Source organism: Leptodactylus fuscus, chromosome 6 (genome assembly GCF_031893055.1).
Source record: "Leptodactylus fuscus isolate aLepFus1 chromosome 6, aLepFus1.hap2, whole genome shotgun sequence".
NCBI lineage: Eukaryota > Metazoa > Chordata > Amphibia > Anura > Leptodactylidae > Leptodactylus > Leptodactylus fuscus.
The window spans coordinates 51,111,736-51,132,519 of record NC_134270.1 but is presented as its reverse complement, the minus strand read 5'-3'; the positions used below and the strand labels follow the sequence as shown (position 1 = coordinate 51,132,519).

The following is a 20,784-nucleotide window of genomic DNA, read 5'->3' as shown; positions in this document are numbered from 1 at the left end:
ATATGTCACAATATGAAGAAGTGTTGTCTGTGGCTTTACATAGAACTGCACTGTCTTTTCTGTGATGTAATGGTAAGCAGAAGACGTGATTACTAACACACTGGGCTCTGCTACATCTGTCACTGCAGGTATCTTCTGCATTTCTCTCTTCCAGCTATCAATCTCCTTCCTGTCTGTAAGGCACATCACATGTAATAACAGCTAATTGACGGAGTAATTGGCCATTAGCCTCTGCAGTGTCAGCCTGGCCTCAGGCCCTGGAGTTAACAGCTGGATGGACACTTAAGATTTTATCTGTGATCTGGAGACATTACAGGAGGATCCGAGGTTTTTTTTAGATGTTGGAAGTGACTAAAGGAATCCATATAATACAACATCCAATATATGGCACTTACTGCTGGGGGAAAGTGGGAACATGGAAAACCCATAGATCTAAAATATTAGGACTTTAATGCCATATTTCAGGGATTCAACTGTTTTGTGAAGCATTCATGAAAGGCAAACGCGTGCAAGGTAAATGGATACATCACTTCTATTCAGGACTCCAAGATAACCCTGTGTGATATGCTATGGTACCATATTGTAGGTTTGTCTTCCAGGACTCTGGAAAAGCTAGACTATATCTCTGTGGCAGTAGTAATGAGATCCTAATGGTTGTAACTCAGCTTTCCCAGAAACAGATAGTAGAGGAATAATCTACTTCTATGTAAGAGCAGACTCATTGGGTGTTTGGGGATTTTCCTCCTGTCCAGGTGCTGCCAGGCTGTCAGGTCTTGTCAATGGACCCTTTTCATGTAGACATTCCCAGACAATCCTGGACATGTCTGGGATCTAAAACTTTCCAGGAGAGGAGCTGTGTATTGTGGGGAGCTCTGAGGTAAGTCATGCAGTCATTATGCCATGTTATGACACGGCTAAACCTCTGCTGAGCTGGAGTAGTGTAGCCTGCAGGAGATATACACCATACAACCCCAACACAACATGTCTGTGCCGACAACCTCATCAAGTCCTGACAGATCCTACAACCTCAATAATAACATCAGAGGTAACCAGGGTGGATGCAATGAGGGGAGCAGGGTGTGCGGTATTAAGGCTGGGGTCACATTATGTCACCTTGTGGCCCAATGACTGTACAATCCTTGAATCTAGTATTCGCAGGATACAATGTGTTCTGGATTATCAGATGTAGATAAGGAATACATATAAAGGGCAGGGTAGGTGGAGTACGGGAAGCAGTTTTTTAGTTTTGGCCAATTAAATGCTGGGACTTGTAGTTCTTATTAGGGACACAAACAAAAGTGATTCATGCACAATTCAGCACATTTTCCAGACTGTATAATTTTAGGTTATGCTTCAAACTGATATTTCTCTTTTAATATTCTGCCACTTCGAGACATCTTCTTATTCAGAGTGAAAACTTAAAGCTTCCAGGGCTCCAGTGCAGTATGTGTAATGGGGCTCTCGTGTATCATATGCTATCTATAATATTGGTGTCCTCTTATGTTGTAGAGGGCCCCATCAGGCTCCAGGGCCCTGTATAGCTATAGCTGTAGCTATATCCCTGTTTTCATTGAACTGTATGGAAAGTGGGGTGGAAAGCGGTCAACAAATCCACAAGATAGGACTGTAACCATAAATCAGATGTTTACGACATATCTTGTGTATTTTGCAGAGTGGGTAAAATAGTTTGGATCCCGTAAAATATCAATGACTAGAGAAAGTATTTCACATTGACCCGGTATAAAGTGTGGGTGCAAAGGATCCCACCGAAGTCGGGAAGATCACCTAGCAGCCACTGCCCCTATTCAAGAGTTATGACTGAAGACTTTAATATGCACTGAAAACACAATAGATGCAATGGGAGATGATTTATCTAAAATGTTGAAAATGAGGCAGTTGCTCATAGCAACTAATCTGGTGTCTGCTGTCATCTGTGCAAGGCCCCTTTGAAAATGAAAGTATTATTCAGATTGGTTGGTAGAGACAACCGCCCCATTGTACCATCCCATGTAGGATTATGCTGTAAAGTGCATGACCTGCAACTAGGAGATAAGAAGGTAAAAACTGAAAACTGTGCCAGATGTAGGCATAGGTCATATTTGTGGCAATGGTATGTCTACAAATTCCATATTGTAATGACCTGAAGTAACTCTATCTATCTCTTCTGCATACAATCCTCTAATAATGACTGATAACAGAAAACAACTGTAGTCAGTCCACTATATACAGGTTATGTGAGTGCTATCCTCTGATAATGGATGACAACAGTGAACAATAGTGATGAGTGGTGCAATCTTCTGATAATGCTGTCAGTGAGGCCATTAAGAATGAAGGACCTGCAAGCTTCTGCTGAGTAATACAGGTGACATAAGCCGATTAGAGAACAATAGTGAGTGCTGAAATCCTCTCATAAAAGTATATGTCAGTGAGGCTATTAAGAATAAAGGACTTGCAAGCTTCTATTGGCTAATATAGGCCATATGAGTGCTGTCCTCTGATAATGGCTGATAACAGAGAACATTAGTGAGTGCTGCAATCTTTTTATAATGGTGTACATCAATGAGGCTATTAAGACTGAAGGACCTGTGAGCTTCTATTGGCTAATACTGGTCATGTAAAATGATATGGAGGAAGGTCCTTTTTGTGGAAGCCAGCGAGGCTATGGTTTCAGATGTGAATATGTTAGAACAGTAGATCCTAAAGAGCTGAAAAATGGTCAAAAAATTCAGAAGCCCCTAGTTTATTTATTTGGTGAAGATTGGTCCAGTTGTTTCACCATGCATAAAAACATCAGACGGTATAAATTAATGATATGATAAAAAAGAATATTAACCCATTTATGCCAGAGGTTGAAATTTTTGAGTTGTGTGCTATGAGGCTGTCGTTCCAATAATGGAACTCTAGGCATACAATACAATATCATACAATAATACACTGAGCGTTGCACATGAGATCAATCAGCTACCGATGCTGACTGTCCACCAACAATTCAAAGTGCGCCTCGTCTTTTCATGCTGGAGATAATTCACTACCATAAGGGTCCAGAAGCAGCTTATCCAACATGACTGGCTTTACAATTAGGTTATATTCCCATTCTTAATCCCGAATATTCACTAATTCAGAACCTAATACCAGATAAAGGGAATTTTGGCTATAACATAAAAAATGATAGCACTCCTAGTGACAATAGAATGACAGATAATGGAGGAATTGCTTGAAGGGTAGTATCAGTAAGCTGCCTGCCTTGGCCAAGGTATTTAGATATAGACCTTTAATATGAAGGCCTGGCTAGACCTTAGGATAACTGGTGGAGCTGTACATCTAGAGCCGGCCTATGAGGCTCGCCCTTGTCAGACGTGGTTCCATTATTGACAGGCAAGTCCGGAGCATTTCCAGTTCCCCGACACTTCGGTGCAATTATCAATATGCATTAACTCAACACAAACTTCACTTTCGACCCTACAAAAACAAGGAGCCCGAGTTGGCCAGGTCTCTGAGGATCCGCTAGCTGATGTGTCCTAACACATTGGGAGCTGATAACATCGCAGTTATCTTTGGCCGTTGTCTGGACTTGTCTGTTTTGGGTTATTTTATTTTTTTCTTGAAAGGAAATGATTTGCCCAAACAATTACATTTTCCCACCCATCACCCCCCTCCTCTCCTCCCCCCCCACCATACATTCCAGTCTGTGCAAAGAGGACTAAACTCAACTTGCCTTTCAGTCTAATCATTAGATCCAAGCAAAAGCCACCAAGTAGCTCTGGAGAGAGGGATGGAGCCGCAGGCTGTTAATTCTTTTTGCACTCCTACCAGGCAGCTGTATTTGTGTCCTAGGACAGGTTCGGACAAGATAGCGCCACGGCGGTGATAATAATGTGTCTGTCATCCGACTCTGGCATGTAGGATCTTGCAAACCGCAAATACCGTTAACTGGCTTGAGCGAATCTGTTACGACAGATCCTGAAAATAATGCAGGGATTGCTGTACATATCTGAAGGGTTCAGTAACCAGCATGAAAAATTTTACCTTGTTTGGTGCTATCCTGTAAGAGCTTAGGTAAGGATGTATGAGTACTGGTCATAGGTCATAGGGCATGTTCACCAGGAGTCAGTGTATGTACTAACATGACTTATCCTGGACTGACCCTGAGTTACATCTAGTACTATATTCCAGAAATGCTCCATCACCATGTACATACATTACTTTCTCTTGTATTGATCTTCATCTACAGCCAGTATTATACTCCATTTTATCTATCTATGCTTGAATATGAAGCATTACTTCCCAACAATATTGATGTGGTGTTTGGAGAGTATTGCACTATAATAGGTCCATGTATGATTACATGTATGTGCATAATTTTAATTACTGGCCAAAACATACATAATAGAGTCCACGTTGGGTTTCTACAATTGACATCTCTTACAATATTTTTTAACATTCATCTTCTGCATTTGGAGATGCCATGATGTTATGTGTGGATGACAGCCAGGATATAAGCACCAGTGCTTGCTCCTGTTGTGTATACAATACACAAGTCTCTGCACAACAGATCAGTCTACAAGCTGACAAACTACACTGCACCTGCTGTATTGTCCCAGCGCACAGACCTGTAATTATACCCCACGGGCGAGAGGCCCAAAACATCTCAGCTATTCTCAAGGTTCTCCACAATATCTATGGCTGCAGATCCTGAAAAATACCTGGTAACCAACCCAGAGCACATGGCAAAGTCTGGAGCGGTTAACAAGATGATCTGAAAAGACCAATCCCTTAAAAGGTGACTTTGTGCTATTTTGGTTGTCTCAAAGAGGTATCTATCTATCTATCTATCTATCTATCTGTCTGTCTGTCTGTCTGTCTGTCTGTCTGTCTGTCTGTCTGTCTGTCTGTCTGTCTATCCATCCATCCATCCATCCATCCATCCATCCATCCATCTATCCATCTATCCATCCATCCATCCATCCATCCATCCATCCATCCATCCATCCATCCATCTATCTATCTATCTACATAACTGGTTTGAGAGAATCAGAATGGTTGTTTTGATGAATTTCTCACAATCTACGCCATTTTGATCTAGGCGTTAGGAAGTGTTGGGAGCACCGGATAGGTAAGGGCATGCACACACAGCCCAGACAGAGAACCACTACAAAGGATCTTTTGATTCACTTTCAAGTATGAGCATCTTTAACAGTTTCCTTGTCCACTATCCAGAAACAGGTGGCACCTTCTCTGCCCAGACCATTTCCAGGTGCTTAGCAAAAGGATATTTGGTGTTATGGCACCCATTTTGTGTTCTGCCATTAACGGTCAGCCACTGTTGCCTTCCTTTGCAGTAGTGTTGTGAATGAGAAACCTGGACTGCTATGGACTGGAGCCGGATCATCTTTAAAGGGATTCTACCATTAAAACCTCTTTTTTTTTTTTGTGGCTATTCGTCTCTTACCTTTAGATGTGATCTCCGCCACGCCATTCCTTAGAAATACCGATTTTTACCGGTATGTAAATTAGTTTTCTGGCAAAGATGGGGGCGTCCCCACTGCTACACGATCCTGCGACGCCTCTATCTTCGGCTGGATCCTCCCCTTCTCTGTCGTCTTCCTCCTTCGTCACCTCCGACGTCTGCGCAGTTGGCTCTGCCAGTGAGACACTAGTAGAGCCGACTGCGCATGCTGGCCGGCGGCCATTTTTGGGAGGCCGCTCTCTTGTAGTTCAATGCAGGAGCGGCCTCCCAAAAATGGCCGCCGTCTTCCTCCTGGAGGTGACGCAGGAGAAAGACGACAGAGAAGGGGAGGATCCAGCCGAAGATAGAGGCGATGCAGGATCGTGTTCTCAAGCTGCAGTGGGGACGCCCCCATCGCATTTTCAGCGCTGGGACCCGCCCCCCTTGCTGTGAGAGAACTAATTTGCATACCGGTAAAAACCGGTATTTCTAAGGAACGGCGCAGCGGATATCACATCTAAAGGTAAGAGACGAATAGCCTTTCTAAAGGCTATTTCTACATCTTATCCACAAAAAAAGAGGTTTTAATGGTAGAATCCCTTTAATGACAAATCCAGGTTCTGTTTGGGATCTGAAGGTGATCAGACTTAAAGAGGACCTTTCATGGCGTCATGGCTGGGCAGTAAGGAAAGCCTCCTCACAGTATAGAGCTACGGACAGACTGTCAGGGGGGGGCGTTCCCTGCTAGACTGTCAGGAACACCCTTCTGACAGTGAAGAGCTCTTGGTAATGGCACCGATAGCTCTTCACCCGGGGCGCATAACAGGAAAACTGGCAGTGCGCTGAATTCAGTACACTGTTGTCTTTCTAGTAGTATATAAAACCGCATGTGCTCGAGGACTTGAAAGGTCCTCTTTAAGTACTGAGCTCTTGTGAACATGTTATTCCTGCCTTTGCAGCAGTGGACTGACAATTACCGTACCCAACTTCTGGTGTGATGATTTGGGGAGTAATTGTATATGACAGTCAGAACTGATACAACGGACACTAACAGCTTAGGACATGTAATGCCTCTCATGGCAGAGCTTCTAGATTACATTTTCCAGCAGGATAATATTTCCCCTTATATAGCACCAGATTGCAACACTTCCTTGGGTGCCTGGTTGCCAGATTTCTCAGCAATCATGCATTTATTAGACCACATGGGATCCCAGCTTCAGCAATATATGACTGTGCAGGTCCTTCATGCCCAGCTGCAACATCTGTGGGCAAATGTGCCATACGAAACCTCTATATCGCCATGCTCAACCATAACCCATCTTGTATCCAGACTCGATGCAGCCTAATAAGGTACTACAGCCTCCTTTCAATTGTACATTTTTACCCAATGAACTTATCCTTTAACTGTAGTATTATAGTCACTTACTTATATCATCATTACATTCACACACAAAAATTGTCATTCAAATCCAACAACTCCTTTCTTTTTTTGTCAATGAGTGTATGTAGAAAACAAAGAAGTAGTAGGCCTTAGATACTTGGCAAGCGTTCCTCCATATCCAAATAAAAAAACAGACAGCACTGTGCACTATATTTATCTATCTATCTATCCATCTATCTATCTATCTATCTATCTATCTATCTATCTACCTGTCTATCTATCTATCCATCAATGTACCATTTTCCTTATCTCCATCATATCTGCAGTAGTAAAAAAAAAAAAATATATCTGCAGTAGTAGTAAGATCCTCCATATACTTCCAGGGATCTACGGATTTCAACCCTTGGCCTTACTCTTTGAAAGTGACCAGACCATGAAATCACAAAGAAGGGAAGTGTTTGCACTGTATTTAGAAAGATTATGCTCATAAAGCAATCCTGACTGAAAGGATAAACAGTAAGCGCTGTGAAGCCTCATACAAGCCCCAGCAGCTCCGCACAGCATCCCGTCCTCATAGATCCCAGGTCTGCATGTCCTATCATGTATGCCAAGAATCTCACTTTGCTCTGAGAGGGGTTACACACAGCCGAGGTGCCAAATTTTAATTTACAGTATTTGCAGCACCTCCATCCTTCCATATTTGCATCAGGAATAATTTACTGGACAAACATATACAAACTCAATTGTGCCTTCTAGGTAAACATAGCAGAATGCATATCTCCCCAGGTGTGGAATAGCTATATGAGGTGCAGAGGCGGCAGCTTCTCCCATGTCCCAAAAGCCCCTGTGCCACATATGAAGACAAAACATAGTAGCTATGGGGCCCCGTTATAGATATTGTACTGGGTCCCATGAACAGGCTACTGTAGAATGAATGCAAGAGAATTTATTCTCTAAAGATGTATTCCAGAAAAAAACTAGTTTCCATCTCTGCACCCCGCATCTGTCTGTCAGGGTGCATTCACACGGAGTAAAATGGAGTGTAATTTGGAGTGTAATTTTTACACGTGTAAAAAATTTACACGTGTATTTTGGAGCGTTTTTTTTACATGTGGCGTTTACGGAGCGGTTTTTGGAGCGTTTACGCGTGTAGAAAAACACGCTCCGTAAACGCTCCAAAAACCGCTCCGTAAACGCTCTGTAAACGCCACGTGTAAAAAAACGCTCCAAAATACGCGCATACATTTTTTACATGTGTAAAAAATTACACTCCAAATTACACTCCATTTTACTCCGTGTGAATGCACACTCTCCAGACTTCTTTCATGTATACTGCACTCATCCCTACAATTCAGCTTCTCCTCTGTTTTTGTTCGGGCACCACCTTGGCTTTTATATTTCTCTTTCTTTTTGCTTTGCTGTCAATTCCATGATGTATCAGTACAGCATCACAATGGCTGCTAGAGCCTGTACCATATCTACCTGCTGGGGAGGATGAGCTGTGAGCTCCTTCATTATAGCTGCATGGAGGGAACTGCCTGCCTGCTCAAAAGTAGTTACTAACAGATGGTTCTGTATCCCCCTATGGAGAGCCTGTGTGGTACAGTCTGTCATACAGATGGTCAGGGACCTGTGTATTAAAGGGGTTGTCCAGTTTCAGCAAATAAATGTTACTGCTAGTATAATGAAGAGATTTTTGTTTTTTTTTTAGATCTCTGCTTGCTCTCATTCTTTGTTTACTTTCAGTGGATAAAAATCAGTCTGTGATCATGTGATGAACATACAGGTGAAAAGATCATTATGGTCACAGCTCAGCAGTCAAACATCTGTCTTGTACCGAGCATCTGTGCGTTCATAACATGATCATGGGCTGTCCATGACATGACCATGGACCACCCATCACATGACCATGGACTGTCCATCACATGACCATGGGCTGTCCATCACATGACCATGGACTGTCTATCACATGACTATGGAGCTGTCCATCACATGTCCATGGACTGTCTATCGCATGACCATGGGCTGTCCATCACATGACCATGGACTGTCTATCACATGACTATGGGTTGTCCATCACATGACCATGGACTGTCTATCACATGACTATGGGTTGTCCATCACATGACCATGGACTGTCCATCACATGACTATGGAGCTGTCCATCACATGTCCATGGACTGTCTATCGCATGACCATGGACTGTCCATCACATGACTATGGAGCTGTCCATCACATGTCCATGGACTGTCTATCGCATGACCATGGGCTGTCCATCACATGACCATGGGCTGTCCATCACATGATGACAGACTGATTTTTATCCACCGAATGTAAATAATGACATCAAGCAGAGATTTAGAAAACTGAGGGAAACTAATACAGAAAGAATATTGGAAAACTGTATAACTATACAGCATACAACCAATAACATTTATTTGCTGCAAATTGACAACTCCTTTCCTATATATTTTCTAGGTACATAATGAATGAAAAAAAAAATCACCAGAGTGCTTCTTTAAAATGGACCTTGCATCACCTCCATCAATTCAAGTTCTTATCATCTGTTAATAGCCGCCGCCACACTGACTCCAGCGAAGATGGAATTTTTTCTGTAGTCCCTACCGTTCCTGAGCATCGAGTGCAAGTAGTTCTGATGCCTGATGTGCTATTTAAGCTCTGTAGTGTCAGAAGGGCAGTGTCAGGCAGGGGGTGTGATTCAGGACTCTAATCAGAGGCAGCCAGTATCAGAGCTTAGAGTCACACCCCTTCCCTGCTCCAGGCTGACACCACCCTCCTGACAGTATAGAGGCTGAATCATATCAGGTACCAAAACTAACAGCATTGATTGCTCAGCACTGATAGGGGCTAGAGAAAAAAAATATAACTGTCCCCGAATCAGTGGAGCAGCAGCTATTAAATGATGTAAAGAGTTGGACTTGTTGGTGATAAAAGGTCCTCTTTAAATGAATAATTGTCTAGAATTGAAAGCCACTAGTATCAGCCATCACATTGCTTATAAAGGTTGTGTATAGGCTACAAACGGCCATACAAAGCTACTCCATTCCTCCTCCTGCCTTGCTCCCACCCAGGTGACCTCTGAAGAAGATTTAGATCAATGAGTAAAAGGCACTGGGCACATGTACCTAGTGTCTTCACTGTCACTCTACCTATGTGTGCTATGAGTTCTTCCATTGTAATAGGGAAGCAGGAAACTCAAGCGAACACTACGACAGGCCTCTCCCACATGAAGGACTGCTACCAAGCATGGAATTATAGGAAATGTGAAGAGAGGATTGTGGGAAACAGGTGATTTTATGGCGGATTTGTCTGTTAAAAGGGGTATTTCCATCAAAAGTAAGTTATCCCTAATCCACGGGATGGGCGATAATTTTCAGATTGGTTTGGTGAGAAAACCCCTTTAAACAATGTTGATGGGTGGGGTCTGACACCTGGGCACCCATGATCAACTGTTCACAGGACCTGCTGTATAGAGAACAGAGATGGAAGCAGATAGCTCTGTTCTCCATGTAGTGGATGTGCTGCGGTATTGCAGCCGTATTCACATTCACTTGTCTAGGAGCTGAGCTGCAGTAACTCAGCACATCCACTACACCACACCATTACACCATAACAACTGCTTCACTGATACTGATAGTCCCAGCATCATTCAGAGTCAATAGCCAAGTGGGCAGTCCCTAGCGCTTTAGCATTAGTGTTACATCTCTTTAGTCAGTGATGCTGAAGTGCTAGGGACCTCCTACTTGGCTATCTACTGCTTTGAATGCAGGAACTAGTGACAGTATTAATAGAAGAATAGGGGAGTGTATAAGTGAGAACAACTACCAATGGTGGTGAAGATTTGCCTCCAGCTTCACTGATATGCGGAGGTGACAATTAGTGTTATTAAATAAATATTGATTCTTTAAAGGAACACTCCATAAAAACATGTATATGCAGTGTTAGTATTTGATAGGGAGGGGGGGGGGGTGACAAGATTTCTCTTTCGTGTTCTTGAACTCCTGTGTCATACAACCCCCCTTAGACCCGGCCTTAGCATAAGTATCTCAGTTTTACATTAAGTGTTTCTGATATATTTTGACATCCCCAAAAGATATGTCCACAGTCTTGACATGTCTGTTTTAGTAACTTGTATTCTCCATGAAATAAGAACATCTTTTTTTTTTTTTAGAACTGTTCTTCTGTTACTCCTACTGGAAATGAGGGGCTCTGTGCCCATTGGACCCCACCCCTCTTATCTTTCACAGCCTTGGTGCTTGTTTGATAATGGTTTATTGTCAGGATTGAAGACAGAGATTACAGAAATCCTGGGGAAACAACTCCAATTGCCTCTACTACAATGTGGCTGATAATACTGGAAGAGGGAGGTGTATGGTTAGTCCATCTATTTAAGAGCCTAGGAATACCGACAACTTACGTAAGAACTGCACTGGCAGCCATATTGGTTGTTACCCAATTCTCCAAGACACAGATATACCTTATAATAATAATAAGAGGATGACTTCACTTGTATCCAACTTGTTGATCTACCTAACCAGCAAAATAAATCTCTATTATATGGAGGCACTCAGAGCGTGTTCTTTGTCCATTTGCTGGATGCCATGGCGTCCTAATACAAAGGAAGGCATTCTAGACTCCAAGATTTAGCTGTGATGTCATGGTCTTTGAAGTGGGATTTTCCTCATGTCAACTCTGCAAAAGTGCCTTGTCTTACAGTGCCTCAGGCAGGCAAACACAAATCAATGGCGCAGGTACCTGTTAACCTCAATGAGAGAAAACAAATAAATCCATTGGCCGTGTGTACACTGTCAGGAGGAGTCAGCGTCTAAATGTATACACAATGGCCATGTGATACCAGAAGGACCAAGGTCCCGGAACAGTTCCAGACTTTTAGGTCTATGTGACATGTATTTCTACTATTCTGTAAGAGTATGTGTCCTCTTTTACCAGCAAGTTCAGCAATTCCAGTAACATCCATTAGTAACAGGTGCATCAGCTCAAGCCTATAGCAATATAATTTCCTTAGACACTCTGTATCAATGTGTGCACACTGAAGGATGTCAATCACTATGTGAGGGCGGGTTAACCAGGACTCTCACTGTCTGTTCTAGGAGTCCTGTCTAGATTTGCTCTGCTTTTTAATCACAAATTCTGATTTAATACATATAAACGTATATATTCCTGAATTCAGCTGCTCTTCCCCTGTCATATTCTACTCAGGGCAGCAGATATCACCTGCATATGAATGAATGAATGAATGAATGAATGAATGAATGAAAGTATCACATAACCTTCTTATTGAAAAAATGATTAAGTATGGCTTTGACAAAAAATCAGTTAGGTGGATTCACAACTGGCTTAATGATAGGGCACAACGAGTAATACTAAATGGCTACACATCCAACTGGAAGAAAGTCAAAAGCGGGGTGCCGCAGGGCTCTGTTCTGGGCCCAGTACTTTTTAATATCTTTATAAATGATCTGGACGATGGAATTATTGGGGAACTCATAAAATTTGCAGATGATACGAAGATAGGAGGAATAGCCAACACTAGAGAGGAGAGAGAGTATATTCAAAAGGACTTAGACACACTGGAACAATGGGCTGAGGCGAACAAAATGGTATTTAACAGGGACAAATGCAAAGTTCTACATCTGGGTAACAGAAATGTAAAAAACATACACTCACTGGCCACTTTATTAGGTACACCATGCTAGTAACGGCTTGGACCCCCTTTTGCCTTCAGAACTGCCTCAATTCTTCATGGCATAGATTCAACAAGGTGCTGGAAGCATTCCTCAGAGATTTTGGTCCATATTGACATGATGGCATCACACAGTTGCCGCAGATTTGTCGGCTGCACATCCATGATGCGAATCTCCCGTTCCACCACATCCCAAAGATGCTCTATTGGATTGAGATCTGGTGACTGTGGAGGCCATTGGAGTACAGTGAACTCATTGTCATGTTCAAGAAACCAGTCTGAGATGATTCCAGCTTTATGACATGGCGCATTATCCTGCTGAAAGTAGCCATCAGATGTTGGGTACATTGTGGTCATAAAGGGATGGACATGGTCAGCAACAATACTCAGGTAGGCTTTGGCGTTGCAACGATGCTCAATTGGTACCAAGGGGCCCAAAGAGTGCCAAGAAAATATTCCCCACACCATGACACCACCACCACCAGCCTGAACCGTTGATACAAGGCAGGATGGATCCATGCTTTCATGTTGTTGACGCCAAATTCTGACCCTACCATCCGAATGTCGCAGCAGAAATCGAGACTCATCAGACCAGGCAACGTTTTTCCAATCTTCAATTGTCCAATTTCGATGAGCTTGTGCAAATTGTAGCCTCAGTTTCCTGTTCTTAGCTGAAAGGAGTGGCACCCGGTGTGGTCTTCTGCTGCTGTAGCCCATCTGCCTCAAAGTTCGACGTACTGTGCGTTCAGAGATGCTCTTCTGGCTACCTTGGTTGTAACGGGTGGCTATTTGAGTCACTGTTGCCTTTCTATCAGCTCGAACCAGTCTGGCCATTCTCCTCTGACCTCTGGCATCAACAACGCATTTCCGCCCACAGAACTGCCGCTCACTGGATGTTTTTTCTTTTTCGGACCATTCTCTGTAAACCCTAGAGATGGTTGTGCGTGAAAATCCCAGTAGATCAGCAGTTTCTGAAATACTCAGACCAGCCCTTCTGGCACCAACAACCATGCCACGTTCAAAGGCACTCAAATCACCTTTCTTCCCCATACTGATGCTCGGTTTGAACTGCAGGAGATTGTCTTGACCATGTCTACATGCCTAAATGCACTGAGTTGCCGCCATGTGATTGGCTGATTAGAAATTAAGTGTTAACGAGCAGTTGGACAGGTGTACCTAATAAAGTGGCCGGTGAGTGTATATAGTATGGGAGGAATAGAACTAAGTGATAGCATAGGGGAAAAGGACTTGGGCATAATAGTAGATCACAAATTCAACATGAGCCAACAGTGCGGTGCTGCTGCAAAAAAGGCTAATAAAATTCTGGGATGTATTAAGACAAGCATTGAATCTAGATCAAGAGAGGTCATTATTCCGCTGTACTCTTCCCTGGTCAGACCACACCTGGAATACTGTGTACAGTTCTGGGCGCCTCAATTCAAGAAAGACATCGATATATTGGAGCAAGTCCAGAGAAGAGCAACCAAAATGGTGGAAGGTCTGCAAACCATGTCCTATGAGGAGCGGCTAAAAGAACTGGGATTGTTTAGTTTGCAGAAGAGAAGGCTGAGGGGAGATTTAATAGCAGTCTACAAATATCTGAAAGGTAGTCACAGTGCAGAGGGATCTACCCTATTCTCATTAGCACAAGGAAGTACAAGAAGCAATGGGATGAAACTAAAGGGAAAGAGATACAGATTAGACATTAGGAAAAATTTTCTGACAGTGAGGGTAGTGAGAGAGTGGAATAGGCTGCCACGGGAGGTGGTGGGCGCTCCATCAATGGAAATCTTCAAGCGGAATCTGGATAAACATATAGCTGGGATGATTTAGGAAAACCTGCACTTGCAGGGGGTTGGACCCGATGGCCCTTAAGGTCCCTTCCAACTCCAACTCTACCATAAGAAAGAATGAATGAATGAATGAATTTGCAAATAAGTGTATTCTTTAGGAAACTTCCATTTGGATTCTCTTATTATATCGCACCTCCATTTTAAAGAACCAGAGGGGTAAACCCTACACCCCTTGATTCTACTTTTAACTATTTTAACATTTCATGCCCCCTAAGATGGTATATGCCGCTGCAATGCTGGCAGTGAACATTCAGTTTTGCAGGCATCACAGAGATATCGGAGGGAAGGGGGTGCGCCCTGATGGTACCCTTCTTGCAGTGTGACGTGATGTGATGATGTGCAGCAGTAAGGTCGCCCCCCACTTAACAATAAAGTGATACCAATAGCCAAAATTAACAGCACCAATATCTCTGAAACCACTGAAAGTGCACAGAATACAGAAACAGTATATAATATGCCTTATCTTAGAGGTCATGAAAGCATATAGCCTAGTTTGGGCCCGACAGTCGCAAGCATGTTTTTCTTTTTACCTCCACATTGTAAAAGCAGGTGAGCTGTATTTTGAAAGGACATTATTTTGGGGTGCAAATAATATACCCCATTCCTTTCATTCAGCAATTTAGCTTTATTACATTTTCATTTTATTCTTTAGTCATTACAATTATGGAAATTTGTTTTTCTACTTTTTGCAAAATAAAATCTTTGTTTGTAAATAATTTGTGTATGTGTTGCCGCATAGCAAGATCCCTAACTGGTTTGATTTTTCTATCAATTTTGCTATATGGGAACTTCTAAATTTGTGGGATGAGCTGTAGTTTTCTTATTCCTTCATCTCTCTACAATACATTGCAATACTTCTGTATGACTGTCAGTGTTACACTTATTGGCAGCCAATTCAGTCCTACCTCTGGCCGACTCCAAGACATGGCAGACCTTGGGGTCACTGTAATAGCCAGATCGAGGCATCGCAGCTTATTAGCTCTCTTCCTCAGTAAAACCACTTAGATGCTGTTACTGACTGCACCATCTAAGAGGTTAACTCTGATTCCAGCCATGGGTGTAGGCTTTATATTGGCATCTGCAAATTCTGTCCCTGTACTACCACTGTGCTGTAATAGTATGAAAGTTTGAGGGAATGACCCATTTCCTACAACTTACTATTTAAGACCCAAAGTTGGTACCTGTATGACATGCAGCATGATTGAACAAGTGAAGACAATGCGCTGATATCCCTTAAAGGGGACATGCAGTCAATATGATATTCTGATCTGTCATAGATGAGAATGAGAAGATGACATGGGTATATTCCATATTATTATACTTGGGGGGGCTTTTGGTAACCATGAAAACTAAGAGTCACGTTACTAGAATCTCCAGTGTTCATCCAGCATATACAAGCTTTATATAACATAAAATTTTAGATTGGATTGATAGGTAATTGTAATCTTCTGCTATTGAATTACTCTATTATTAAGTTCTAAATTTTCTGAATTTGGAAAATCAGATTATTTGTGTGATATCTGGTGTCTTCAAACTAACTGACTCACTCTTGACTCATAGTCGACATCACTCATCTATAGATGTAGTAGAGATGAGTACTAACATAATGCTGTTTTATGTAAAACCACAGATAACACATGGTAGTTTTACAATGAATCAACCAAATGATGAACCCAGCTCTACTACAACTCTACAAAGCTGGGCAGGGTCTATGTCTGATACATTTCTGTTTCTTAATGGAGTCTCCCCAAGTTACTATAGTGCTTCAAGTGCTAACAGAGTATAGTTCTTTAACACACTGTGTATTTGGTCAGAATATTTTACTGGAATAAATCTGTAAAGTGCTTTCTAATACATATCCTGCAGTAATTTTACTTCACGAGGGAAGGTCTTGGGGCAGCTACACAGACCTCACTGTTTGTTTACATGCAAATTGTCCATGTCCATGTGCTTCTTCATGTACTTTTAGAAAACTTTTAACCCAAAAATAAGTTCCCCGAGGAATACAAATAAAGTTCCATATACAAAATTTGCAATAAAGTCCACAGGGGTTAGATTTAACCAGTGTAAAATTGACATCAGATTTGCAATCCTAAAAACAGTGATTTGGAAATACTGTGCAATGTACAAAATGTTACGTAGACAATGACCAATGTTCATCTGTGAAAAATAACATTACCCATTTACAAGCATGGTAGACTCTTATTAGTGTCACCTCTCCAAAAATGTCAGAGATGTTGGAACCAAATTTTGAAAAATACCCATAAATTTGTATCTCCGACAATTTGTCTACCAAATAACCATAATTTTTATTTTTTTTTATCAAGTATAGCAAAGAGATTGATAACTTACGGTCCATGTCGCTGACTTAGCTGTGCTAGACTGTTGGAACGTCACTTCAAAGTTATGCGGTCCTGGGTAGTCAGTGTTGGATGGGATGACCGGTGCTGGAGACATGGCATCAAAGGTGGAGCTGGGCTGGGAGTAGGGGGAATGTGTGGGGACATTCGAGTTGTGGTCAGGGTTGTACGGACTGGTGGAGGCTGCTCTGCTTCCGATACTCTGATCCATGGTGTTATTCAGCAAACTGAATTGAGACTGCAGACAGGGAGAAAAGGGGAGGAGGGAGAAGAAGAACACACAGGTAAGAGGGATTGAAGCATCAGCGGCATCTTAGTACTGGAGGGATCTTGTTACAGGACTCTTAAAGGACTTGCTCGCTTTGGAGTCATTTGAAAAATTTCCTGAGGGTGTTTTTTTTTTTTTTTTCTTACCTCTTTGGTAACAGGTTAACACTTGTAAGAGGATAGAGTGACAGGTTATGTTGTGAGCACCCTCTTAGTAAGGGAATACCTGAGTGCTACTCAGTGCGAGCTGCACCCTTAGAGAGTCAAAAGAAGAAACTAGGAAAGACTATACAAAATATACAAAATGCATCATATGATAAGAATGTACCATTAGTTTACATCTAAAATTATCCCAATAAATTATTTAATATTCTATTCAACAGTTTCAACCTTGTAATGGTTTCTTGGTAACAGATGCCAGGTGACTACTTATAATGGCCACCATTAAACAATGCTCACATGTTTTGGTTTTTCACTGGGGTTGTCACTTTTTACCATTCCTTTACAACAGTAAGCAAATCACAGGTTGTCTGACTTTGGAGGCACAGAGTGATAAGCTTTAAACTGTGGGGCAAGTGTTCAATAACTCTAGGGTGCCTCCACAGGTGGAGTGAAGCATTGCACGTTGCATATTTAAATGAATGTCTATGCAATTCATGTACGTGCTGGGTGCTCCAGAGTAGGTTGCAATTTTTGTGCCTTGTTTTTATTGATGAAAATCCCAAACAAGAACGTCTTTCTTTCTGTTATCTCAGAATTCTCAGGTATTTGAAAATAAGATTTTAGAATAAAAGTTACATATTGCTAGAAATCTGCTCCTATAACATAATGGCTGCTGGGGACCGAATTACGTATTTTACTAAATTTCTGATCCTTAAAGGGGTTGGCCACTTTCAGACTAATATTGGCAAACAAATGTACAATAAAAATATAAACAATTTTCTAATATACTTTCTGTATCAGTTCCTCACGGTTTTCTAGATTTTGGCTTGCTGTCATTCATTCTGTTACTTCTAGAGGATAAAAGCCTGACCATGGTCATGTGATTTATAGTCCATGGTCATGTGATGAGTACACAGGTGCCGCTCGTTATAATCACAGCACAATATTCAGACATCTGCCTGCTAATCATCTGTGCACCTGTGTGCACATCACATGACCATGGACTGTAAATCACATGACCTTGGACCGTAAATCACATGACCATGGTCAGAGTTTTATCCTCTAGAAGTAACAGAATGAATGACAGCAAGTAGAGATCTAGAAAACCGTGAGGAATTGATACAGAAAGTATATTGGAAAATTGTATATCTTTTTATTGTACATTTGTTTGTCAATATTGGTCTGAAAGTGGCCAACCCCTTTAATAGGTGCTTCCGTACTGATTCTGGCACAGATGGAATTTTTTCTGTAGCCCTACAAGTAATTGGTGTTGTTAGTTTCAATATCTAATATGCTAATAAGGCTCTGAACTGGCAAGTGGGTGGTCCTTAGCTGGAGCAGACAGACAGGGACTGCCCTCCTGACTGTAGGGAGCCTAATTAGAATAATGGATGCTTAAACTAACAGAAATTATTGCACACAAATGGTGAGGGCTACAGAAAAAAATCCAACTGCTCCAGAATCAGTGGCATACTACCTATTGCAGGATGCAAAGAGTTTGAGCTGGCGAAAGGTCCTCTTTAAGGTTTTTGAGCTATGGGTTCTCCATCAGTATTTGGTAATGTACCCAAACTACCTTGGCATTCATTGGAGAGTTCTTCAGATCCTCAAAATAATAATTTTATTTACTGCATCATAGAGGCCCATAGCAATCCTGAATATGACCTGACTTTCCAAGTTACAGAAATTTAGCCATTCAACAAAAATTTCCAGTATTTTGGAGAGTGGGTGTTGTTCTCAAAAAGTGTGTTTTTAGGACTAATGGATTTCACAAATTCTGAAAGATGTACATGGGTTGGGTGCATTACGCCCCCATTGCAGTGCCTTTATTCTGTGAACTTCTGACGGTCCCTGCTCAAAGAGTGTTTCCTATGTAGACAACTAAAGGTGATGGCGACTAACATCCATAAAGTAAATGAAGCGCCATTTCAAGCAAAGTGTCTACAATGTGTTTATTTTTGAACAGGACACATTCTTTCCCATGACATGGTCGTGACAAGGAGAGTAGTCACACTGAGGGTTAAGGTCTCCAGACATCAACAAGATTAGGTTACCTGCCCAAGATAATGTGTGTTCTAAGCATTACATTGACAGGCAATGACGACGGATTAGGGGTGAGTGCACTTTGTTTACTGGTGTAAGTGCCTATGGGGATCTAGACACAAAACTAAAGGGAAAGGGAAAATAAGGGAATGGATTGACTATTTAATGGCCCATCAACCCTAATCCCCCTATTATGGCAGGAAAGCAGCATTTTCTATAAGACCAGCAGAGTAATATCTGAATAAGAAAAACAAAAATGTGTAATATTTTTGAGTCACTTAAAAAAAATCTCTTCTTGACAGAAAAAGGAAAACTACCGAAAGTGTGAGTCTGTAGATTGTGGACCTCCAAGGTGACATTCACACGCCCTAAGTTGACTTTTCAATTGTAGACGATAGACAAAATAACACATGTAAAAATGATCTGACGTCATTAACGTTATTATTTATTATGTGTCCCATAGTCACCAGGAGACTCTATTTCTGAGAAAGTCAGGTAGCAACAAATATGGCTATGTCACAGCTTCCTCAGGGAAATCTAAAATTTATTAAGGGGAATTCAGGTGTCTGAAAAAGCTGGGTTTCATCAATCCTTCTTGTAGTTATGACTAGAGATGAGCGAACAGCGTTCGATCGACTACATGTTTGATCGGATATCAGGCTGTTCGAGATGTTCGATTCCAGTCGAACACCAGGTGGCAAACTCGCTAAAAATTAGATTCCCCTCCCACCTTCCCTGGCACCAATAACTGCGCAGGGGAAGTGGGACAGAAACTTTGACAACGGAGGCATCGAAAAAAAATCGGAAAAATTAATTGGCTGGCTAAATCAGGTGACCTCCAATTTATACGAACAGTGGATTTAATATCTGGTTCATATGAGAATGTGAACTATGTGACTGTGAGACAGGGACAGATCTACAGGCAGGGTTAGCTAGGGATTACCTTTATTTAGGTGGGAATGTTACTCACCCAGCTCTTTGGGGCTCTATTTGGTCGGGATCCCTGTCAGCTTGCGATATGCAGGAGCTGACTTTTTCCCTACATCTCGGCATAGGAATGCATTGACCAGCGTTGATTGGCCAAATGCCATACAGAGTACAGCATTTGGCCAATCAACGCTGGTTCTGCCGGAGGAGGCGGAGTCTAAGATCAGTCCACAGCAGTCTCCATTCTGGTCCGAAATTAGATTCCGCCTCCTCAAAGACGAGCCTACGGCAGAACCAGTGTTGATTGGCCAAATGCTGTAGTCTGTATGGCATTCGGCCAATCAACGCTGGTCAATGCATTCCTAAGGGAAAAAGTCAGCTCCCGCATATCGCAAGCTGACAGGGATCCTGACATAATACAGTGACTTGGGCATGTTAGATGCCCCCAGACATGCTTCCCCTGCCATCCCAGTTGCATTGCAGACGTGTTGACATCATTTCCTGGGGTGTCATAGAGGACTTGGTGACCCTCCTGAGTTGAATAGTGGTTTCCCCCTAAATGAGTATTTATTCCCCATAGACTATAATGGGGTTTGATGTTTGATCAAACAGTCGAGTAT

General features: G+C 42.0%; 2 protein-coding genes across 2 annotated transcripts in view; one reads left to right on the top strand and one right to left on the bottom strand.

The window, feature by feature from the left end:
• LOC142210639 (tumor protein p73-like) overlaps window positions 1-20,784 on the bottom strand; it is a 54,578-nt gene that overhangs the window by 21,815 nt on the left and 11,979 nt on the right. Inside the window, exon 2 of the mRNA XM_075279938.1 lies at window positions 16,758-17,003. Within this exon, the coding sequence (XP_075136039.1) occupies window positions 16,758-17,003 (246 nt within the window). The remainder of the gene's footprint in view (window positions 1-16,757; window positions 17,004-20,784) is intronic.
• Window positions 1-20,784, top strand: part of VAMP3 (vesicle associated membrane protein 3) — a 226,420-nt gene that overhangs the window by 204,167 nt on the left and 1,469 nt on the right. The window lies entirely within an intron of this gene.